Source organism: Vanessa cardui, chromosome 2, assembly GCF_905220365.1.
Source record: "Vanessa cardui chromosome 2, ilVanCard2.1, whole genome shotgun sequence".
In the NCBI taxonomy this organism is placed as follows: Eukaryota; Metazoa; Arthropoda; class Insecta; order Lepidoptera; family Nymphalidae; genus Vanessa; species Vanessa cardui.
In genome coordinates, this window is record NC_061124.1 from 15438852 (window position 1) to 15459457 (window position 20606).

A 20606-nucleotide genomic window follows, 5' to 3' on the forward strand; every position below is an offset into this window, starting at 1 on the left:
TAGAAACATCGCTGTTTGGCGATAGGTATTTAATTAGATAGGCTCCACTGAGCTCCATCGCTAATACCTTTCCGTTCTCCCATATCAATATCAAATAACTTTCTGTATTCAATTATTTGTAAATCACATATAAATTAATTATACTATACAGGGTTTTCAACTAAACAACAACACTGTCACTTATTCTCTACACAACAACATCCTGTATATTTGCCCACTGCTGGGCTAAGGCTCCCAGGCTAAGGTATAGTACACCTATCAATAAAAAAAAATCAAATACCTATAGCCGTACCTATAAATAGCTACCAGACTTGGCACTGTAAGTAATCTTAACTATGCCTAACATCGCCAATTCATCACTAACTATGAATACTAAGATGTTAGATTCCTTGTGCCTCTCACCCTTCAAACTAGAATATAGCGATAGTAAGTATTGTTGCTTAGTGGTAGAATATGGCGGCAGAATACTGCCTATAGACGCGCAATTATAAACGCCAGTCGTTACCACTTATTAGATTGATGAATAAATAAATAAATAAATAAATATGAGACAACATCACATACATTACTCTGATCCCAATGTAAGTAGCTGAAGCACTTGTGTTATGGAAATCAGAAGTAACGACGGTACCACAAACACCCAGACCCAAGACAACATAGAAAACTAATGGTAATCTACATCGACTCGGCCAGGAATCGAACCCGGGACCTCGGAGTGGCGTACCCATGAAAACCGGTGTACACACCACTCGACCATGGAGGTCGTGATCTTATACCCATCCGCTTCAAGAGATAAAAATTCTACAATTTTGGATTATGCCCTTTGTGGTAAGATTTTATAATGATTTTGTGACTTATTTAAATATTATTGAAGTAGGTATTTACATAAAAGGGTATACAATAAAACCTAAAGTATTTCGCATCGAGCGAAAATCCAGGATTATATTGTATTACAGTTCCTCTCGTTTGTTTGTCCGTCCATACGATAAATATTCAGAAATCCTATCTGCAACTTTATGTCCGCATTCGAGAGTTACAAGATTCCTTTGTAAGGACGTTTTACGACAGTGTATGTTTATCTGAGTTAAATTTATTGCGCCAATAACTCGAAATGTCGATGTGTGGAATTCTCGCTTCTTATCTTTGAACACACACACACGTAAACTTCTTCGGATTTTATACGAGGAACGCAAAATAAAATCAGGGTATTTATATATCTTTATTGAAGTCTAAATATTGGTTTTAGCTTGGTTCGTATAAATACAAGAATATTATATTAATAATCAAGTCTCCTAGTATTGACAAAGCGTACTAAAATTTATAGCACGTGTACGTAGCTGTATATGTGTATAGAAATGTATGTTATCGGTTAACCACGACTAACCGAAGTTACTAGCTGGATGGCCGACTATGACAGAGCTATAGGAATAAGCTGAATATATTGGATACGGATGAACTACCAAGACGATGAATAGAATGAATATCTTCATATATATACCAATTTTAATGGTATATATATGAAGATATTTTGTGCATGGCTTTGTCTGCCCTTTAAGGGAGTGGGTTTAAATGAAAAATTGTAGTCTATGTCCTTTCTTTGAGATGAAATCAAATTTATTTTCTTTAAGCAAATTTTACAACGGAGCGTTTTTGAATCGTCAATATTTAAACAGCACCACCACCCACCATCAATATTTCTTCATATCAGATTTCATCAAATTTAATTCATTGGTTAAGCCGTGAAATTATGACGTTACGATTGCATACATAATGTTAGTAACGCGTTTTCGAAACTATATTTCATATTGATTTGATATTAGCAAATAACTACTAATTAGCATAATTACCTCTTTCACGACGTAGACACTTGCTACTCACGAAAGTTTTAATTTCAAGAGGTTGAAAGCGAAATAGAAATGTTGAGGGGAAAATCGTGAATTCCGCAACAATTTACAAAGTTATTCATGTTTTGCAAATATATTTTGTTTTTGTATTTGATAAATATTATATAATAAATTATCTTTATGGTTTTGTATTAGCTCTTACATAATCAGCCACCTTTGTCTCACCAGAAATTTTATAATCAGCTCTTGGAGCTGTGATATTGGGTCGAATAAATCACATAAAGGATCTTGCTGAAAGTTTCCTCGTTCAAATCGAAACAAGCATTTGGATTCAGGAACATTTAAGTTAAACATATTTATGTAAACGAATTCATTCATTTAGTTTATCTTATCAAAGATATGAAAAATCTTTAATATTTCACCAAGCCGCATAATACCATCGTAATGGAAAGAACTCCTAACTACTTGTCAGAAGTGAGAATTATATTCATTAAAATTTTCCATTTATTAATAAAAATCAAATAAAAAACTCATTCGTGTTCAACATTTCAAGCGTAAACATAAAATAACAGTTTAACGTCACACGTTTACTTACGAAGAGTTTTCTTCTAAATTTTCTAAAAATGTTCTTCTGTAGCTGATATTTAAAATGTTGCGAGGAAAATTTTTAAAACTTCAATATTTCGAGCCAGAAGAGCTTAGTCGTCTTTCATGGTGTGTTTTCGATGATAAATAGTGCATATATTTACCGTTATAAGAGACAGGTCAACCGAGCGTGAATAATACATGGCCAGATCTGACCCAGATACACAACGGGATCTCATACACTTTAAAATGATTTTTAATCACTATTTACTATTTGTAATACATTTGTAACGGCATGTATATTTTTGTACTTTTAATAAACCCAAATCTTTGACATTTTCATTATAGATTCAAAACCTTGCGACTACGCTATCAGGTAACTCCGTATTGTTCTAACTAATAAATGTATTAGTTCACTGTGTGTATATATACTTCATTTAAATAACAGACTTCATTTATTAATCAATTGTATTAATTAAGTAAAAATTCCAAATTAAGCGTCTTTTTATATTATAATAATGTAATGACACTACGTCGAGAGATATAATACGACTCTCTCTAATTCCATTTTTAAATTGCAAAAGACGTTCATTTGTAATGAGGTCGATAGTAAGTCAACCTCCTTTACTATAATAGTATTTGGATGACTATATTATTACATTAGACCATACAGTATTGTCATCCGAATAACATATCGTCGGAGGCAAAAAAGGAAACGCTAGACCGCCAAAACCTCATTTCCCAAAAGTACCAATTTGCCGCTTAGGCTTTTCTTATCTTCCTTCTTCATTTCTCATACTTGCCAAATTCCAAATCGATATTTATTAATGACCTAGTACAAGACGAGTATCTCAATCGATAATAGAGGGATTAAACCCAGACAAGTGCCGTTGAAAATGTATATGCTTAATATGTGAATAATTCATATCGTGCTCGAAAGGAAAGGAAACCCTTTATTTATTTTTATGATTACTGGAAAAACGCTTTACGCGCTTCCCCACGTGATGGAAAGAAGCGTGTGTGGGACTCCCCGGAGCCCTGAACGCCGAATGCGCCCAAGCACACCGGGTTTACCCACTAAAAAACCAGCGGTACCCTCTCTGTCTTTCGGCGGACGCCACGGGATTGCTTACGCATGCTACCGTGACGCCCTGACGGTCGGCCCGAAGTAAAGGAAAACCTGCATAATATGTCCGATGAATAAAGGCACCAAAAGTTTAACAAAAATGAAAGAATAAATTAGATCAATAGTTAAATATTTTAAGTTTGTAACTTTAAAAAAATTAAAAGACCTCAACATCAGAAAAAAAAATTATATATATTTTCTAAATAAAGGCTGCTTTTAGTAAAATTCTGACCCAAGAATTTTACAATAAATACTCCGCCAGGTATTCTGGTACCAAACCGAATTACTTTATGTTGCTGCGTCCCATTTTGATTGGTGATCGAGTACATCATAATTGAAATTTAGATATCCTTTAATTAAAAGCTACCTGTAGGTATATCCAATAGCAATATTTGTCTATTGATCTTTAGCACAAAGGAATTCCTCAATTAAATTCCTCGCGTTAATGATACGTTAATAATTTAACAATGAATTCTCAAAGAATTTTACTTAAAACGCTACCAATATATTTGAATGACAAAATTCAACGTAAATATTTTCTGAAGCATAAATGCAATACTTAAAACTGATCTGTCAAAAAATGCTTCCTTATATTTTTTAAAAAAATATTGTGAAACGGCTCGGCTTCGCACGTATGTAATTCTGATACTAAATATACTACAGAATATCTTTTTACACAAAGTTCACAGCTTTTTCAATCAGGTCTATATTTAATGCAGAATGTATTTAAGGTACTTAATTGGATAAGGGTAGAGAATGTATTGTATAAAATCGCTTTAAAAATAAGCCATTATTTTTCGTAAAAGTAAACGATAAAAGTGATGAGGTAAAGCGACTTGTACAATACTGCAGTACATTATTTTGTTCTAGCTATAGCTATAGGATTCAGCCAGCGTTTGCAATGTAGGCATAAAAATTGTATCTACTTAAACAAAAAAAACTAAAATTATCAGTATTTCTTTGCTATATTTTGCATGGATTTACATGTAGACCTTCCTCTTGAATTACTCTATCTGTTAAAGAAAACCCGTGTCAGAATTGTTACGTAATTTTACAGATCTAAGCATACACAGGGTTAGACAGATAGAGGCGACGGATGAGCAAAAAGATACAGTGTATTTGAAAGTATATCACCATTTGCCATAGACATTAGCTCTATATGAAGAAAATCATCTTTGTCTTCAAGGTTAATGCGTCCTCAACCATTGTAATCTTGTAATTATGTCCTGTGCCTGTAATTGATTAGTTCACTTACTCAGAAAACTGGAACAAAACAAATAAAAATAAAGCAGAGAATACATAACATCTTATTTACCAAGATTGGTGGCGCATTGGTGATGTAAATAATATATTTTTATAACACCAATGTCTTTGGACTGTGATGGCTAATCGGTAGTCTATTTACTCGTACGCTAATCTAAGCTATAAGATTTAAAAATACTTTATAGAAATAGTCATATCGATCGTTTTATTTCAGGTATTGCTAGAAGGTCACGCACGTGATGATAATATCCAACTAGTTTCCATTTACGACTTTACTTGTGTGTATGATAAGGAGAGATATTCTGTATCTGTAACAACAATGTGTACTATACATCTTTTCATGATATCCAGTTGAGAATAACAAACTCTTCTTAGCACACTGACAATGACCTCTGGGCCTCAGCTGTATTTACATTGTGTCAACACAGCTGAGGCCCAGAGGTTAGGACAAGTGAAACGTAACGTAAGATTTCAAACACAGCTGGTTTTGGTTGCACTGTTCACTTTTGATTGTAGTTGACTTAACAACTTGACCAATTCAGCTGTGATTTTGCAACACTGGCGACAAAACAGAGTTGATTAAAATTTCATACGATATTTTATATATATTTCTGTTCTGATTTCGTTTTTGACTGTGGTTATTTTTTCCGTTTATAAAACATAAACCTTAAATAAAACATGAAGCAAATATTTTGAAACGTTCATTCGGCTTGCTCGATCCCCTCTTGACAGTTTTATGTTATTCCGAATTGTACATTTTCGTTTTGAGGTCGCAACGCGGAAACAAGACCTACCTACATGCGATGGATTTCGAAAGCAATTTGACATGAAAGTGGGTCACAGCATGATGGCTGAATGTTTCAGAAATGCATGCAAAGAGCTAAATATTCTTTTGAGTCCTAAAATGTTTTTAAGCTAAACAAATTTAACCGCTACGTTTTGTCTGCCGTAAATTGCCTTTACATCTGTAATACGATATCTAGATTAAGCTAACGAGCGTTCTATATATGCTCGAACCAAGGAAACCTTAAAGAACGCACAAAGGTTATCACAGAAACTCATTAAACGTAATGTTAACAGTGACTATAAAAGCTACTATCCAATTGCCATCCTATTTATTCAATGGGATAAAGATTTCCATTTTGTTTCAGATAAAGCGGTAAATGGTCCGGCGAAGGAACACCAAATTGCAAAATGGTAGACTTATAGCACCAAACAACGTAATTCACCTCAAACGAAGTAAGCGAAAAGATGTTAATGTTGATCATAGTCCACTTCATCACGCTCCCCGCACTGACCTCCAAAACCGTCAGAGGCGATACAGTAATGGAAGACAAAAACCTACCGCTCATCAGCTCAAGAGTTGTACGGACAAAATATGGTGATATCAGAGGTTTCATTGTAACGCCTGAATCAAGGTATCTGGAGCCAGTGGAAGTATTTCGAGGTATTCCATATGCGTCACCGCCTGTTGGTTCCTTGAGATTCATGCCACCAGTTTCTGGAGCACAATGGTCTGGTGTTAAAATCGCTGAAGAGTTCAGTCCAGTTTGTCCTCAAGTTTTGCCTGATATTAGAAATGAAACCGCTGTTCTGAAAAGAATATCGAAAGGGCGATTGGAGTATTTGAAAAGAATTTTGCCATTCTTGACGAATCAATCGGAAGATTGTCTTTACCTGAATATTTACGCTCCTGCACAAGGTAACTATGTGATTATTTTTAACTTACACGGTAATTGTTAGAAAATTATTTATATGTCGACGACCTCCGTGGTCGAGTAGTGTGTACACCGGTTTTCATGGATACGCCACTCCGAGGTCCTGGGTTCGATTCCCAGCCAAGTTGATGTCGAAAAAGTTCATAAGTTTTGTATGTTGTCTTGGGTCTGATAGTTTGTGGTACCGTCGTTACTTCTGTGTTTCCATAACACAATTGCTTTAGGTATTTAAATTGAGATCAGACTAATGTAAGTGATGTTGTCCAATATTATTATTATATTATTATAACATTCTGAAATATACACAACATATTTATCCATGGTATGTTAATAATATATTTTTTTAATTAATTATATTATAGTTAGAAAATCATCGAATTGTAATTTAATCATCTGAATCAATATATCTAAAAGGTTAGTAGGAATTTGATTTGTAATTGCAAAAGGGCAAAAGCGTTCAGTTGAAATAATTTTCAAAGCAATTTTGTCGTTGGGCGAAAATCACATTATTCGATTGGAGCGTGAACGGGTCGGAGAATTTGACGGTATTAAATACGACCGGATGTGTTTTCTCACAATTCTTGGACGGCTAATTAGATTTTTGATAAAAATCATGAACTTGGTTCAAAACTATTATAAATGAATTCGTTTAAATAATTCAATTTTTATTTAATTCGCTAAAAACGCACCTACGTTATTAAATTAATGATCGTTTTAAAATCAGAATATTCAACGATCTTTTTTTTATTACACGAACGTTGATCAAACCAATCAAGTCTCAAAGAGTCTTAAAAATATAATACTACAATTGATATTCCATTTATATAAATTTATATAGAATATCAACATATCCATAAATAATGAGCAATACGTAGATTGACTCTGGTTTCATTTTGCATTTTAGTCCAAGCTTTCAATCCTGTCTAAGGGAAGGGGGCTCTCCTGCATAATCAATCTCCGAGGATTGTGAACGCTCTCTAAGAAAACCATCGATAGCAATCATCCGAATACCATGCATAGAACGTCATTTCACTACATCTGCACCAAATAAAGGCAACAAAGGTTTCCAAAAAAAAGGAGTTCCCTTAGCGTTCTTCGATATTACGTCGAAATGCCACGAATACGTTTCAACGTGAGCGTAGGTTTTTTTTTTTTCAACGTTCGTTCAGTAACGGTGTACTTTTTCGATTGATGTAAAAGATCACGTTGTACTATGTATTCGACAGAATGAACGAAATATTTTCCGAAATCTAGTGTGATAGTAAAATGTTATGTACCAAATATTTTTTGATCGACAATTCAAAATACTAACAATATTGTTTGATGGAAAACATGTATCGATACATCGGATTAAATGAAAGCGGGTTAAATAATTGCTTCGTGTTTTAATTTGTCGTTTAAGACGTGAGTTCATTTTCGCGTGTTTGAATTTCAAAGAGAATCCCAGTAAAGAAAACTATATGGTGTGTCCTTTTTTGTATCTTGTGCATCCTCTATTGAATTAGTATAATATGAACGGATATGTCCATGCACTCAAGAGGAGCAAAATATTATTATATTTATTACATAGGCTTATATTATTATATTTACATTTTTTAAAGCATATTTGTTTTTATAAATATGTATAACAATAATATACTTATGTATTATCTTCCAAAAAAACTTTCTTGATTGTAAAGCATCGTGAGAACCAGGGTCACATTCTCAAGGTTATAATAATGTTGTTTAAAGGGTAAGTGGACCCTTGTAACAGCACAGGACATGACATATAACATTAGTTCTAGAATCCAAGATTTTTTTTATAGCGCTGATATCCAGTATTATTATTGGCCAGTCCATCTAACTATTACATAAAAATATTAGTAAAGTCTAAAAATCTTTTATAAAATGCTAAAACACAAATCTTGTGACTTTGAGAATCATCACGATTTTAGCTACGATTTTTTTGCAAAAACGGCCTTTTCAATAATCCATGTCTAGACGTGTATGGCGTGCTGTTCGTATATTTTAACAATGGTTCAATAGCTTAATAGTAGCCTAGTCGACTACCAAGTCGCGATGTCGTAGATGCGGTCCCCACCCATTTCGCTTTTCATTCTCCCCTGTTATTATGCATAATGCATAATTCCTTCAAGAAATTGATTCTAATTATTGAGACGTTCTGTTCTCAGATATGTATGTTGTGAATAATAAGGAAGGTAAATAATAAATTCTTGTTTAGTATTATAACATTTTTTTAAATTTTAAATTGAATTAATTCTTATTTTCTTTAGCTCAAAAATTTTTGTTAATATATCATAATACGTCTATTTATTATACAATATTATCACACAGTACAATGTATTAATTATTAAGGCTTTTTTTTATTTCTTTAATAATATAAGACAATGAAATGACGGAAAAGCATAATTACTGAACGTAAAAATTATAATATTATTTATAAAATTATATTAACAATAGTACTTATCTTAGTTCTAATAAAATATTTGAAGGAAATTTGCAAGAAAAATAACTGAATCGATTCAGAGAATATACATAAATGATTTTGTTATGTAATTTCGATTTGTATTAAATTATACAGAAGTCTCCATCAGGCGGAAGCGATCTGCTTTCACGATGCAGCGGTTCCGAAATGTTCTTAACCGTGTTACAGAAACTCATGCCAATAAAGTTAATGGCATTTTATAATAACATCAAGCCTTGCCATTTTAATAAAAATACGAATATTTTTTATGATTTAAAAAAAGACTGTGTTCAAATGAGGTCCAGTGTTTTTACTTTGAGGTATCCGTTAATCAGTAATGTGTACAGATATTTTGTTGTTATTTTAATTATTAACAGTGACAAGGCACAATTTATCTTACTAGACATTTTTTTGTTATATATTACATTAACAGCCTGCAAATTTCTTAGTGCTGGGCTGAGGCCTCCTCTCCCTTAGAGGAGAAGGCTTGGGGTCACATTCCTTCACGCCGTATATATATATATAAATTATGCACATGAATATTTAGTGGTTTGCCTGGATTTGAACCCGCAATCATCGGTTAAGAAGGCGTTCTAACCACTGGGCCATGTCGGCTCTTTTTATATTTTCACAATTAATTTTAAATTGTTAATTGATTTACAAAAAGTCAAGACCTTTTCATACTTAAATACGCTTTTCTCTTCGCTCCATTGAATCATAACCGCAGAAAGGTTGAATTCATTTTGCCGACTTTTATTCAGAGCATACAATGTATATATGTATAATATAAAATTAAATTTTCGCAAACTATATTTTATAATAAGAAGCCAACAATGACATTACTTAGAATTTAGAAAATGAAGAACTGTATTCTGAAACTTCGAAACTAGTCACTACATAATATAAAACAAAGTCGCTTTCTCTGTCCCTATCCCTATCCCTATGTGTGTATCCCTATGTATGCTAAAACCTTTAAAACTACGCAACGGATTTTGACGCGTTTTTTTAATAGAGAAAGTGATTCGAGAAGAAGGATTTTGTATATAATACATGGACAATATAGTAAAAAACACCGATAACTTTAGAAGTTTCTAATGTGATGTCGTAAATAAAGAAATTCTGTACTATATAAATAATCAGTATTGGTCCCGTGCGAAACTGGGGCAGGTTGCTAGTATAAATTAAACAATTGTCACAGTTTAATTAAAACAAACTTTCATTGTTATTAATCTTATTGCAGAAAATTTTAATTCAATGTATAATTAAATCAAACCTCAAATAAAATACCAATCAGCTATAAAAATAAACCCTTATATCTAAAAATCAAACCACAGATTGAAAGCCGCGTCTATCCGCAAAATAAAAGAAATTAATCCCGTTGATAAAGCGGTCATATGTCGCCGGTGTTTACATTTCGCATTTTATCCGATTTTATTTACACATCAACCATGTTCGTGATTTCGTTCATTTATTTTTGACATCGAGGCACACACAGATGTTGACTATACCCTGAGAATTATTCGGCTTTGTGGAACGCAAAGTACTGTATATAATTCGATGTAAATCAAAACTGTTTAAAAATAAATGTACGCCCAGTTTCTTCAAACTTGTAATGTTTTCATTGGTTATTTTTAGGTCATTTTTTTATAATAATGGGTTACTTGATAGTAATTACAGTATTATAGTAGAGTAACTTCACACGCGGTTTAATGCGGGTTGGTGGAATGCACATGTGGCAGAATTTCTTGGAAAAATTAAATACATGCTGGTTTGCTCACGATGTTTAACTTCACCGCCGAGCACGAGATGAAATATAAACAAAAATTAAGCACATTATACTTCAGTGGGCTAGTCTGGGTCTGATCCCGCAATCATCGGTTAAGACGCATGCGTTCTGATCACTGGGCCATCTCAGGCTCATAGTAAGTGATCACTATAATCCATCATATCATCATAAATTCCTTGTGTCTGTAGCTACACAGCCTTGTACATTCTTCAAAATGGAACACAACAATACAAAACATTGTAATTTAGTGGTGTAATATCTGATCAGTGGGTGGTATACTACAAGACTATTATAATATAAGTTACTATTATATTTGAAGTTATAACAGCTTATACAATAGTTTTAATTACTCTTCTCACAGGCGACTAAATTAAATAACCCCGAAAACAATCCGTTAGTCTTCCAAAAATGTTAAATACGTTTTATTTCATCCGTATCATGATTCGTTTTAGTTTTCGCGGTAAACATATATTACCTGTGGCTATAATGTTACGCTCTGTAAATTTTGTATTGACTTTTGGCTACTGACCTACTTGGCTCGTGTGACTTTTGCTTGATTAATGGAAACGCATTCAGTATGTTTGTCGATTTGTAAATGATGTTTTCAACTCAGATTTTCCATTACTTTATGTAAGGTTTTGGAAAGGCTTTCATTAATGTTTGCGTTTTGTATTAATCTGTGGAAAACTTTTTATTTTAAAAAAAGAACGGTCTGATTTGTCAATGATAAATTAAAAGTTTAAAAATCGAATGTTTGTATCGGAAAATTTCAATCAATTTTAGGGATTGACCTGATTACGCTTATATCCAAGGTACGTATAATTCGTGTGGGTCGAATGAGGATGAGGGATAAATATTTTAGGGGAACCCAATTTTAAATCAGTTAATATGATTGAGTGATTTTCGTCGGTATAGGACTTTTGTATCTCATTTCAGAATATTCAAATGAAATCAAATCAAAATACTCTTTAATCCAGGAAGTTTTTACAAGAACCGTTGTATTGTTGTTTAACAAACTGTGTTATGTGAAGCTACCACCGGTTCGGAATGGAGATTATACTGTAGAGCACCGGCAAGAAACTCAATAGTTACGGTTTTTCAATTCAAACTCAAATTCCTTTATTCAATAAAGAAGCATTACACTTACTTATTGATTGTCAAATAAACACTACCACTGATTTGGAAAAAGGAACACCCTGACCTGAGAAGAACCGGCGAAAGAAACTCAGCGACATTCACTCACTCAGAAACGCAGCAACATTTAACGGCTTCGTCACTAAAACATCGATCGCCTCCAGCAAGCTCATTTTGGAGAAAAGTAACAACAGAACTAAGCTAGGTGTGTTCAGAGCATAAATATACATAACTTGTATATAAATAAAGTCTATCTTTCTATCCTTTGTACTGAAAAGTGAAATAAAAAAACATACTTAAGAAATGCTTAGGAGTCTTATACTAGGACATCTAAAAATAAAACAATATCATTGCTTCAATATAAACATCCATTCAAAGCGTGAAGGAGGAGGACCATGGAGCCAAGAGACGAAATAGCATTACTCTCGAAGTTAGTAGCACATTGAGAGCTGTCAGGACTACTTAACATCATTTCATTTGACAGTTTTTCTTTCTACTATAAATACAGATTTATTAGCCTTTTTTTTCTTTTCTTTTTAAAGAATTTGGTCACACAAATGACTATGATGCTCTATACGTCTTCCTTTACCTGGGCCTGTTACATGATGATCTGGATCATCTAACTCTCAAAGCATCTTACAAGTTTATAAAAAGCCCTGGCAATACTGCTGTCAAAGGAAATGCCAGAAATCTCAAATGGTTCGTCCTCGATATGTTCTATTACAATATGATGTACATTATCCATTTTACCACATTCCTCACAAATAAGGGAATCAGTCGTATTCATCGTATAAGCAAAATTGTTCAATGGAATATGTCCAGAGAGTATTCTTAAAGCTGTACTATCTTTTTATGGTATAAGTTGGTGGACGAGCATATGGGCCACCTGATGGTAAGTGGTTACCATTACCAATAGAAAATGACACTGTAAGAATTATTAACTATTCCTTACATCGTCAATGTGCCACCAACCTTGGGAACTAAGATGTTATGTCTCTTGTGCTTGTAGTTACACTGGATCACTCACCCTTCAAACCGGAACATAACAATACCAAGAACTCATGAGTGGGTGGTACCTACCCGGACGGGCTTGCACAAAGCCCTACCACCAAGTAATCTAACTATATCTATCTATTTAAGCTATTCTTGATCCAAGGAGAACTCATCGGTTTTCGCTGAATAGTATTTTTCCAAATATCCTTCCTGGTGGACCTTTTGTCGAAATATGTCTCTTAGATATAAATAAACACTAGCTATATATAGTCTTTACTATTAAGACCCCTAAACATGCATGTTTAGCAAGCTGATCTACTCAGTCGTTTTCCATTATGCCACAATGAAATGGTATCCATTGTAGATTTAGACGTTTAGGTGACGCGTTTAGTTCCAAAACTAAGTTTGTTTGGTAAAAATATAATTCTCAATACAGCTGCATCTGTTCAAAATATAACGAAAGAGTGCCACCTTATAAAAAAAAATCAACAACATTTTTCATCCCCGCTTGTTAAACTTTTACAAGTTGAAATTTAAATATTTGATGGATGAAATCAAGAAAGTTTAATCGTAAAACATCTGTATACCTGCCAAGCGCTGTAAAGTTAGGAAAAAAACGAGTTCTATCCCCTATCTGTTTTCTTTAAAACGTGTTCCCGACAAAAACTTGATTTATTTCACGATCCATCATGGCCGAGATAAGACACCAAGTCTTGCCAATTCTGAACCTCTGCTAGATACGGAACCCTTCTTTTTGTTACGGCCCGCATTTGAATGGGAGATACGAACTTCGGATTTCGATATGCCTTCGATCCTTTTCGTTTGAAATAAAAAAAATGCATTACTAAATGGAAATAATTACATTTTATTATTATTATTTTAGTAATGCTCTTCTTAAACACATAGTTATATTCATATAAGTAAGTAGAAGAAATTATTATCAGTCTTTTTATATCATATTTAAATTATTATGAGTCTACATAATTCGTATCGTCATAGGGCGAGACTAACGCATATGCATGCATACGCAACAAAAGATCATAAGTGGAGACATTTTATTGACAGACATTACGATATACTTCTCACTGCGCCCGAAATACGGCCCACTTTTCAACCGACTTCCAAAAGGAGGAGGTTATCAATTCGTCTGTATTTTTTTTTTTTTTTGTTTTTTTTTTTTTTTTGTTTTTTTTTTTAATGTTTGTTACCTCATAACTTTTCACTGGGTGGACCGATTTTGATAATTTTTCATAATTTTAACAATAACTATATCTATATTGATAGATTTTGATAATTTTAACAATAACTATAACTACATTATATAATCGTAAATCGACTTTTAAGTAGTCTTATATTTTTCATTTCATTTTACCTAGGAGGACTCTCAAAAATATGTTAAATATGCAATTATTTTTATTACTTTTTAGTACATTTTTATTTGTTTTAAAAAAGTGTTTTGTTTGAAGTCGGTTTTTCTTTTTGTTATAATTTTATTTATTCTTATTCTCTTCTAGATTTCAGTAATCGGCTCTTATGGATACATTGTCAAGGCTAGAAGGGTAAGCAACACACGTGTCTTAAAACATTGTAATATTAAAGTATTTATGTATATGTTGAAAGAGTGTACTGAGTTTCTTGCCGGTTTTACTAGGTAGAATCTACTTTCCGAACCGGTGTTAAGCCATTCTGAATATAAAAAAAGTTGTTAAATGACGATTCAAAAATTAAAAGCCTACTTGAATAAAGTATATTTTGATTTTAATTTTAATATATTAGTGAGAATTCATTAAAGACATTTTAAAACTGCTATGCATAAACACATTTTCCTCTCTCGTTCGCAGACAACCATCGGAAGAATTTTAATGAAAGTCCCGAGTTTCATTGTGTCGTTAATAATGTCACCAACGCCTAATCTTTGAAAACAGGCTTATACAAATATTTGGTCATTACTTCGCATGGATAGAATTAAGGTTCAATTTCGATGTGTTTTGATCTAAATTAAAGATTTTTTTATTTAAATAAACTTTTCATCAATATTTATAAACGTTTTCTTTTTCAAACCTTTTCTGTACTAGAAGTAATAAGATTTAATAAATGCTTATAATTAATTATTTTTGTAATTTATACTTACAATTTTGAAAACATTTATTTACTTATAATGCAAAACTGTATACATATCACTACGGGACGTTGTCCTAACTCGATATTACAGCACGTTAAAAATATTTAAAATATCTATCTAATCATATAATACTATGTAAGTTGTTTATAATATATTCCAAGCAGCAATTATTGTGAGTTCACTCAGGCTGCAACAAAACAAATCCACTGTCTGCTATCACATTGATAGTACGTAAAATAATAACATAAAATAAGTTAGTAATATTCTTATTCATTCAAAGCATATTTTTACATTTTTTTCGTAGATATATCATTGGTGACGTTATATATTCTAAATAATGTCAGTATTTAATATTCTACTGCAATTTTAAGTCCCCATAGTAATAGTAAATTTAATTTTAAGTGAGTAATAAGGAGAAACGCGTTGACCCCATTCCCGTATAGTAAGTAGTGCATAATTAAGCACAATATCTTAGCGTAATACTATTTATGGATCGTATTAAAATATAAGAGCTTAGGTGAGCATTATTAAATGTAATTTTTTAAATATATATTAGATATATTTACTTAGTGGTAGGACTTTGTCTGGGACCACCTACCATATAGGGCTAGCTAGCCAGCCATAGGCACGAGGAACATAACATCGCACTTTCCAGGCTTAGGAACCACATTAGCGTTACAAGGTTATATTTCATACAGTATATTTACTCTAGGGCTTTGTCCAAGCCCGTCTAAGTAGGTACCACCCACTCATCTGTAATTCGAACGCCAAATAACAGTACTCAGTATTGCTCTGTTCCGGTTTGAAGGGGGAGTGCGCCAGTATAACTACAGGCACAAGGGACATAATATCTTAGCTCCCAAGGATGGTGGCACATTGACGGTGTAAGAAATAGTTAATATTTCTTGTAGCGTCATTGTTTATGGGTGATGGTGACCAATTACTATCAGGTGGCCCATATACTCGTCCGCCAACCTATACCATAAAAAAAATCAATGTCTATGAGCAATTGTGACCTTAAAGAGCATATGTATCCATCTAAAACATTGAAAATAAATAAAATATTAAGATTTCACATGTTTATGAATTTATGAATAAACTCATATATAATAAATTATAACAATATTTAATTTCATTATCTTAATGATCTTAGGCAAAATATTATTCCGATATTATAACAGATTATGATGAATATTTTATCTACCATTGTTAGAAAAATACTTATATCACCATCTCTTCATAGTCGACGACTTTGTTTCGCATTTCATTAATCAGATAAGCCTCTTAAATACACATACAGTGACTCTCCGTCCCTGTTATTGGTTAGAGAATAGTCGTAAAAATAACATATCGATATTACTCGGAATGGTCCACTCTCTCGACAAACAACAGTAAAGATTACTGGTATTGGTTGGATTTCTTTTATCAAAGAGTTTTATTACTCTACTGTAATACGTTTTTGAGATATTCATCGACAATTTGTTATTGTAAGGTTCAAGGTAACTAGTAATTGTATTCTTGGTCTAGGTCTTGTTATGCTGCTGGTTCAGTTCAAGTTTGGGTTTTCCGTGAAAGATCACATGTAACTTGGCAATGTTTGCCTTGGAAAGCAAGTCGAGTTGGGCTAATGTATATAATTCTTCAGTCAATGTGAAGCATGAGAATGAGTAAATGGAGAGTTCACTGTGAATATATGGAAGCGGCACAGTATTTTGTGTTAAGAATTTTTTTTTGAGGAATGTAAGAGAAATAAGTACAGTTTTATAATCCTAATATTTGATGACATATGTATGTAATCCTTTTGTTAGGTAAAGTTTGGCGGACGAGCAAATGTAATATGAATGTAAGAAGTAATAACTATTCCTTACCTACCTAAGGAACTAAAATGGTATAGTCCGTGTACCTGTATGTACTCTGGGTCACTCTGTCACCAAACCGAAACACAATACTGACTGTTGTTTGACGGAAGAATATCTGATGTGTGAGTGATATCTATCCAGACGGACTTACACTTAAATTAAAACAATATATAATAATATAAGCTTTATAATAGTCAGATATAATTTTTCAAATTTAAACGTACACTACATGCATAGTAATTATCCTTGCTTTCATGTATATTCATTGAGGTCATAAATGTATCGTATTATACGTAGGTTTTTTATAGATATGGTATCTTCAAATCTGGGCGATCATGAAGTTTTCAAGTGACAAAGGCTATTTGCTAGTTATAACACATGTCACAACCTTTGTGCAGTTTGTCCATAGTTAAGCATCGCGTTGTGATAATCCAAATATTTCTATGAAACATTATACGTTTCACGTAAAGGCAAGATATTTCGCTATTGATGTGTTTACTTCATTTATTTTTTAATTACTGTTTAGTATATATTAAATATTTAGTTATTTATTAAAGACTTTGACTTATATTTAATGGTAAATGTCCCAATACTAGGTTAGAGCTTCTTCGTTTTTGATAATTTTGGAGATGTTTTCACCGCACTGTTCCAATGACAGTTACATATGTGAATTTTATCCCATAAATGTTGGTGAATTTACCATGTTCTTCACGAGATGAAACCTTAACCCAAATATATAGCACATGAAAATTCAATGTAGTTTGTCTAGGTTGAAACTTTCAATTTTCGACTACGATTTACGTGTCCCAGCAACTGAGGCCTCTTTCAATAAATAATAATTTAGTGAAATATATGTTTTTCTATTCAGTCGTGAATAATAATTAGGTAAGATATACGTACATGTTATACCGAAAATATAAAATGTGTGAACCCTTAATGATAAGCGTGCAAAATACAAAGATATAGTAGCAAAATACATTCGCAAAAGTTCCGCGTAAAAATTATTTGTTATACTAGTTTTCCAATATGTGTCCAGATATTAGTTGAAGTGTTACAAGTTTTGTTGTACACATAAATTGTGTTCCATATAGTTTTATTGTTCATCCATTATTACTTTTGACAGATACGAAAAATCGTTGATGACTGTTTCGAAGTACGATGACATAAAAGAAGTTTTGAAGTCGCACTACTTTGACGCGTTTTGTATGATATTGGAATTTCAGAGCCATATATTTCGGTTTTAGAGTCGAGATGGCCCAGTGGTTAGAACGCGTGCATCTTAACCGATGATTGCGGGTTCAAACCCAGGCAAGCACCGCTGATTCATGTGCTTAATTTGTCTTTATAATTCATCTTCTGCTCAGCGGTGAAGGAAAACATCGTGAGGAAACCTGCATGTGACAAATTTCATAGAAATTCTGCCTCATGTGTATTCCACCAACCCGCATTGGAACAGCGTAGTGCAATATGTTCCAAACCTTCTCCTTAAAGGGAGAGGAGGCCTTTAGCCCAGCAGTGGGAATTTACAGGCTGCTGTTGTTGTTGTTGTTGTATATTTCGGCTTGAGGGTTTTTCACCATAATCAACTCTCATAGTACGGGTCATAGATTCTTTTAAAGGTCATAGAGGGTTTTACAAGCACTTTTAAATCGTCATTTAACAAACTATATTAAGCGAACACCTGATCAGAATGCTGATTCTAGTGAGAATAACAAACAAGAAACTCATCAACTACTCTTTTACAACATTTAAAATTACAAATACATGCTAGTTAAATAAATACATTATATATGTATGTAATATATCTTGCTTGGAAGTCACCAAGTATTATCTCCACGCTTTTTTATAATCCAACCAAGGTTTTTTTAGAAATGATTTGAATTTATGAAACGGCAAACTTAAAAATATCTGTGGAATTTAAATACAGAAACGGATACCTAGTCCCAAGAAGGATTTAATGACTTTTTAATCCGCAATGTAAATAAAAATAATACAATTCTGTTCTAAAATTAAACACCTCTGACGTTTCACTTTGTGTCGTTTTTATTTATTATAGAACAGAATAGAATATGTATAATATTTGTTTATAATTATGTTGTAAATAAAGTTGTTTTAAATGGACTCCCTTTGTGGTGTTATTAGTAAAGTATACTTACAGTTAGTTTACGGTATATTTAAAACAATATTACGTATATTCCAAAGAATATAGTCGTTTTCGAAATTCGAAACGGTGACAAGCATGGTATATAGGAGGAGGAAAGGTTAGCTAATAATTTAATTTCCTACTTCGTAAAGTGAATACATCCTCCCTGGGGCACTCGTAATTTACACTAATACATTCATAGTTATTTTTAATGTTTATTAAAAATTTAAAGCTCATATAAAAAAAAGTAAAAAAAGACTATACAATACAAGATTATATTTAAGATAAACAGCGTAAACTTTGTATTTATTGTTTTATGGACAGGATACATAAAATTAAATTGTATTATACTGATATATTCTGTAATTAAAATGGTGTACAAGAGCAATTATTAAGTTTCTCGGTAGAACCTACTGTCTGAAACGGTAAGTAAGTAACAGCCTTTTTTTCGCTGGTATGTGGGGCTCACCGGCGCTTAAGGCACCGGAATACCCACTAAAAACCAGCGGTACCCACTCCGTCTCTACGGGGGGCATCGCGGGATCGCTTGCGCATTCTACCGTGATGCCCTGACGGTTTGCCCTCCATGGGCTTCCAAGCTAGAGGAGTTCCCAGAGTACAGAAAGTAAGTAAAAGCCTGCAAATTTCCCACTGCTGGGATAAGGCCTCCTTTTCCATTGAGAGGGTTTGGAATATTATATTACATATTCAACCAGGCTGCGGGCCAATGCGGGTTGGTGGAATGCACATGTGGCAGAATTTCGATGAAATTAGACACATGCAGATTTCCTTACTGCTCGAGATGCTGCTCGAGCTCGAGATGAATTATAAACACAAATTAAGCACATATATATAGTGGTGCTTGCCTGGGTTTGAACCTGCATTCATCGGTTAAGATGCACGTGTTCTAACCACTGGGCCATCTCAATTCTCTGAAACGGTGGTCGCTCTTAATTCAACAGTGCATTATGACGATACAAAATTTCTTACATGGGCCTTTTTATAATGTACAATTTATTTCAGATGTAGTTGTGTATGTGTGTATAATATATTTATAATATTTCACACACTCACACACACGCAAATGAAAACACACGGCATTTAAAATGTTATAATGCTACAATTTCCAAATTATTCATTCAATAAATATCACAGTCGGATGGTTAATTGTTAGTGAAAACGTTATAAATGTATTTAAAAATATTGTACTGTGTTACTTTAAATTATTAGTTGGAGTTTTTTATTTAATTGCCTTAATTTGTTCATACAGTATTATGAAATGTTAACAGGAGAGCGAAAGGGCACTTGAATTCGTTTTGGCTTAAACGCTTTTCACTTTAAATTTAGATATAATAATAATATGTATGTTTCGCTAGTTGATACAGTATGTTCATAATGGCTCTATCTCTATCTCTCTCTTGCATAAGTATTATTGGGTGATGAAATGAAACTATAGAAAAGCTTTATAACTATAACCAGACTCAAAATGAAACCCTGGTTCTTTTGACGAAATATTAGGGTTTACAGTTGCTTGGAGTAAAGTAGCAGCCCGTAAATTTCCCACTGATG

The 20606-nt window shown here is 33.0% G+C and overlaps 1 protein-coding gene across 1 annotated transcript in view; it reads left to right on the forward strand.

Annotated features, from left to right (window-relative positions):
* LOC124542328 (neuroligin-4, Y-linked) overlaps window positions 1-20606 on the forward strand; it is a 145610-nt gene that overhangs the window by 69538 nt on the left and 55466 nt on the right. Inside the window, exon 2 of the mRNA XM_047120300.1 lies at window positions 5970-6520. Within this exon, the coding sequence (XP_046976256.1) occupies window positions 6070-6520 (451 nt within the window). The 5' untranslated portion in view covers window positions 5970-6069. The remainder of the gene's footprint in view (window positions 1-5969; window positions 6521-20606) is intronic.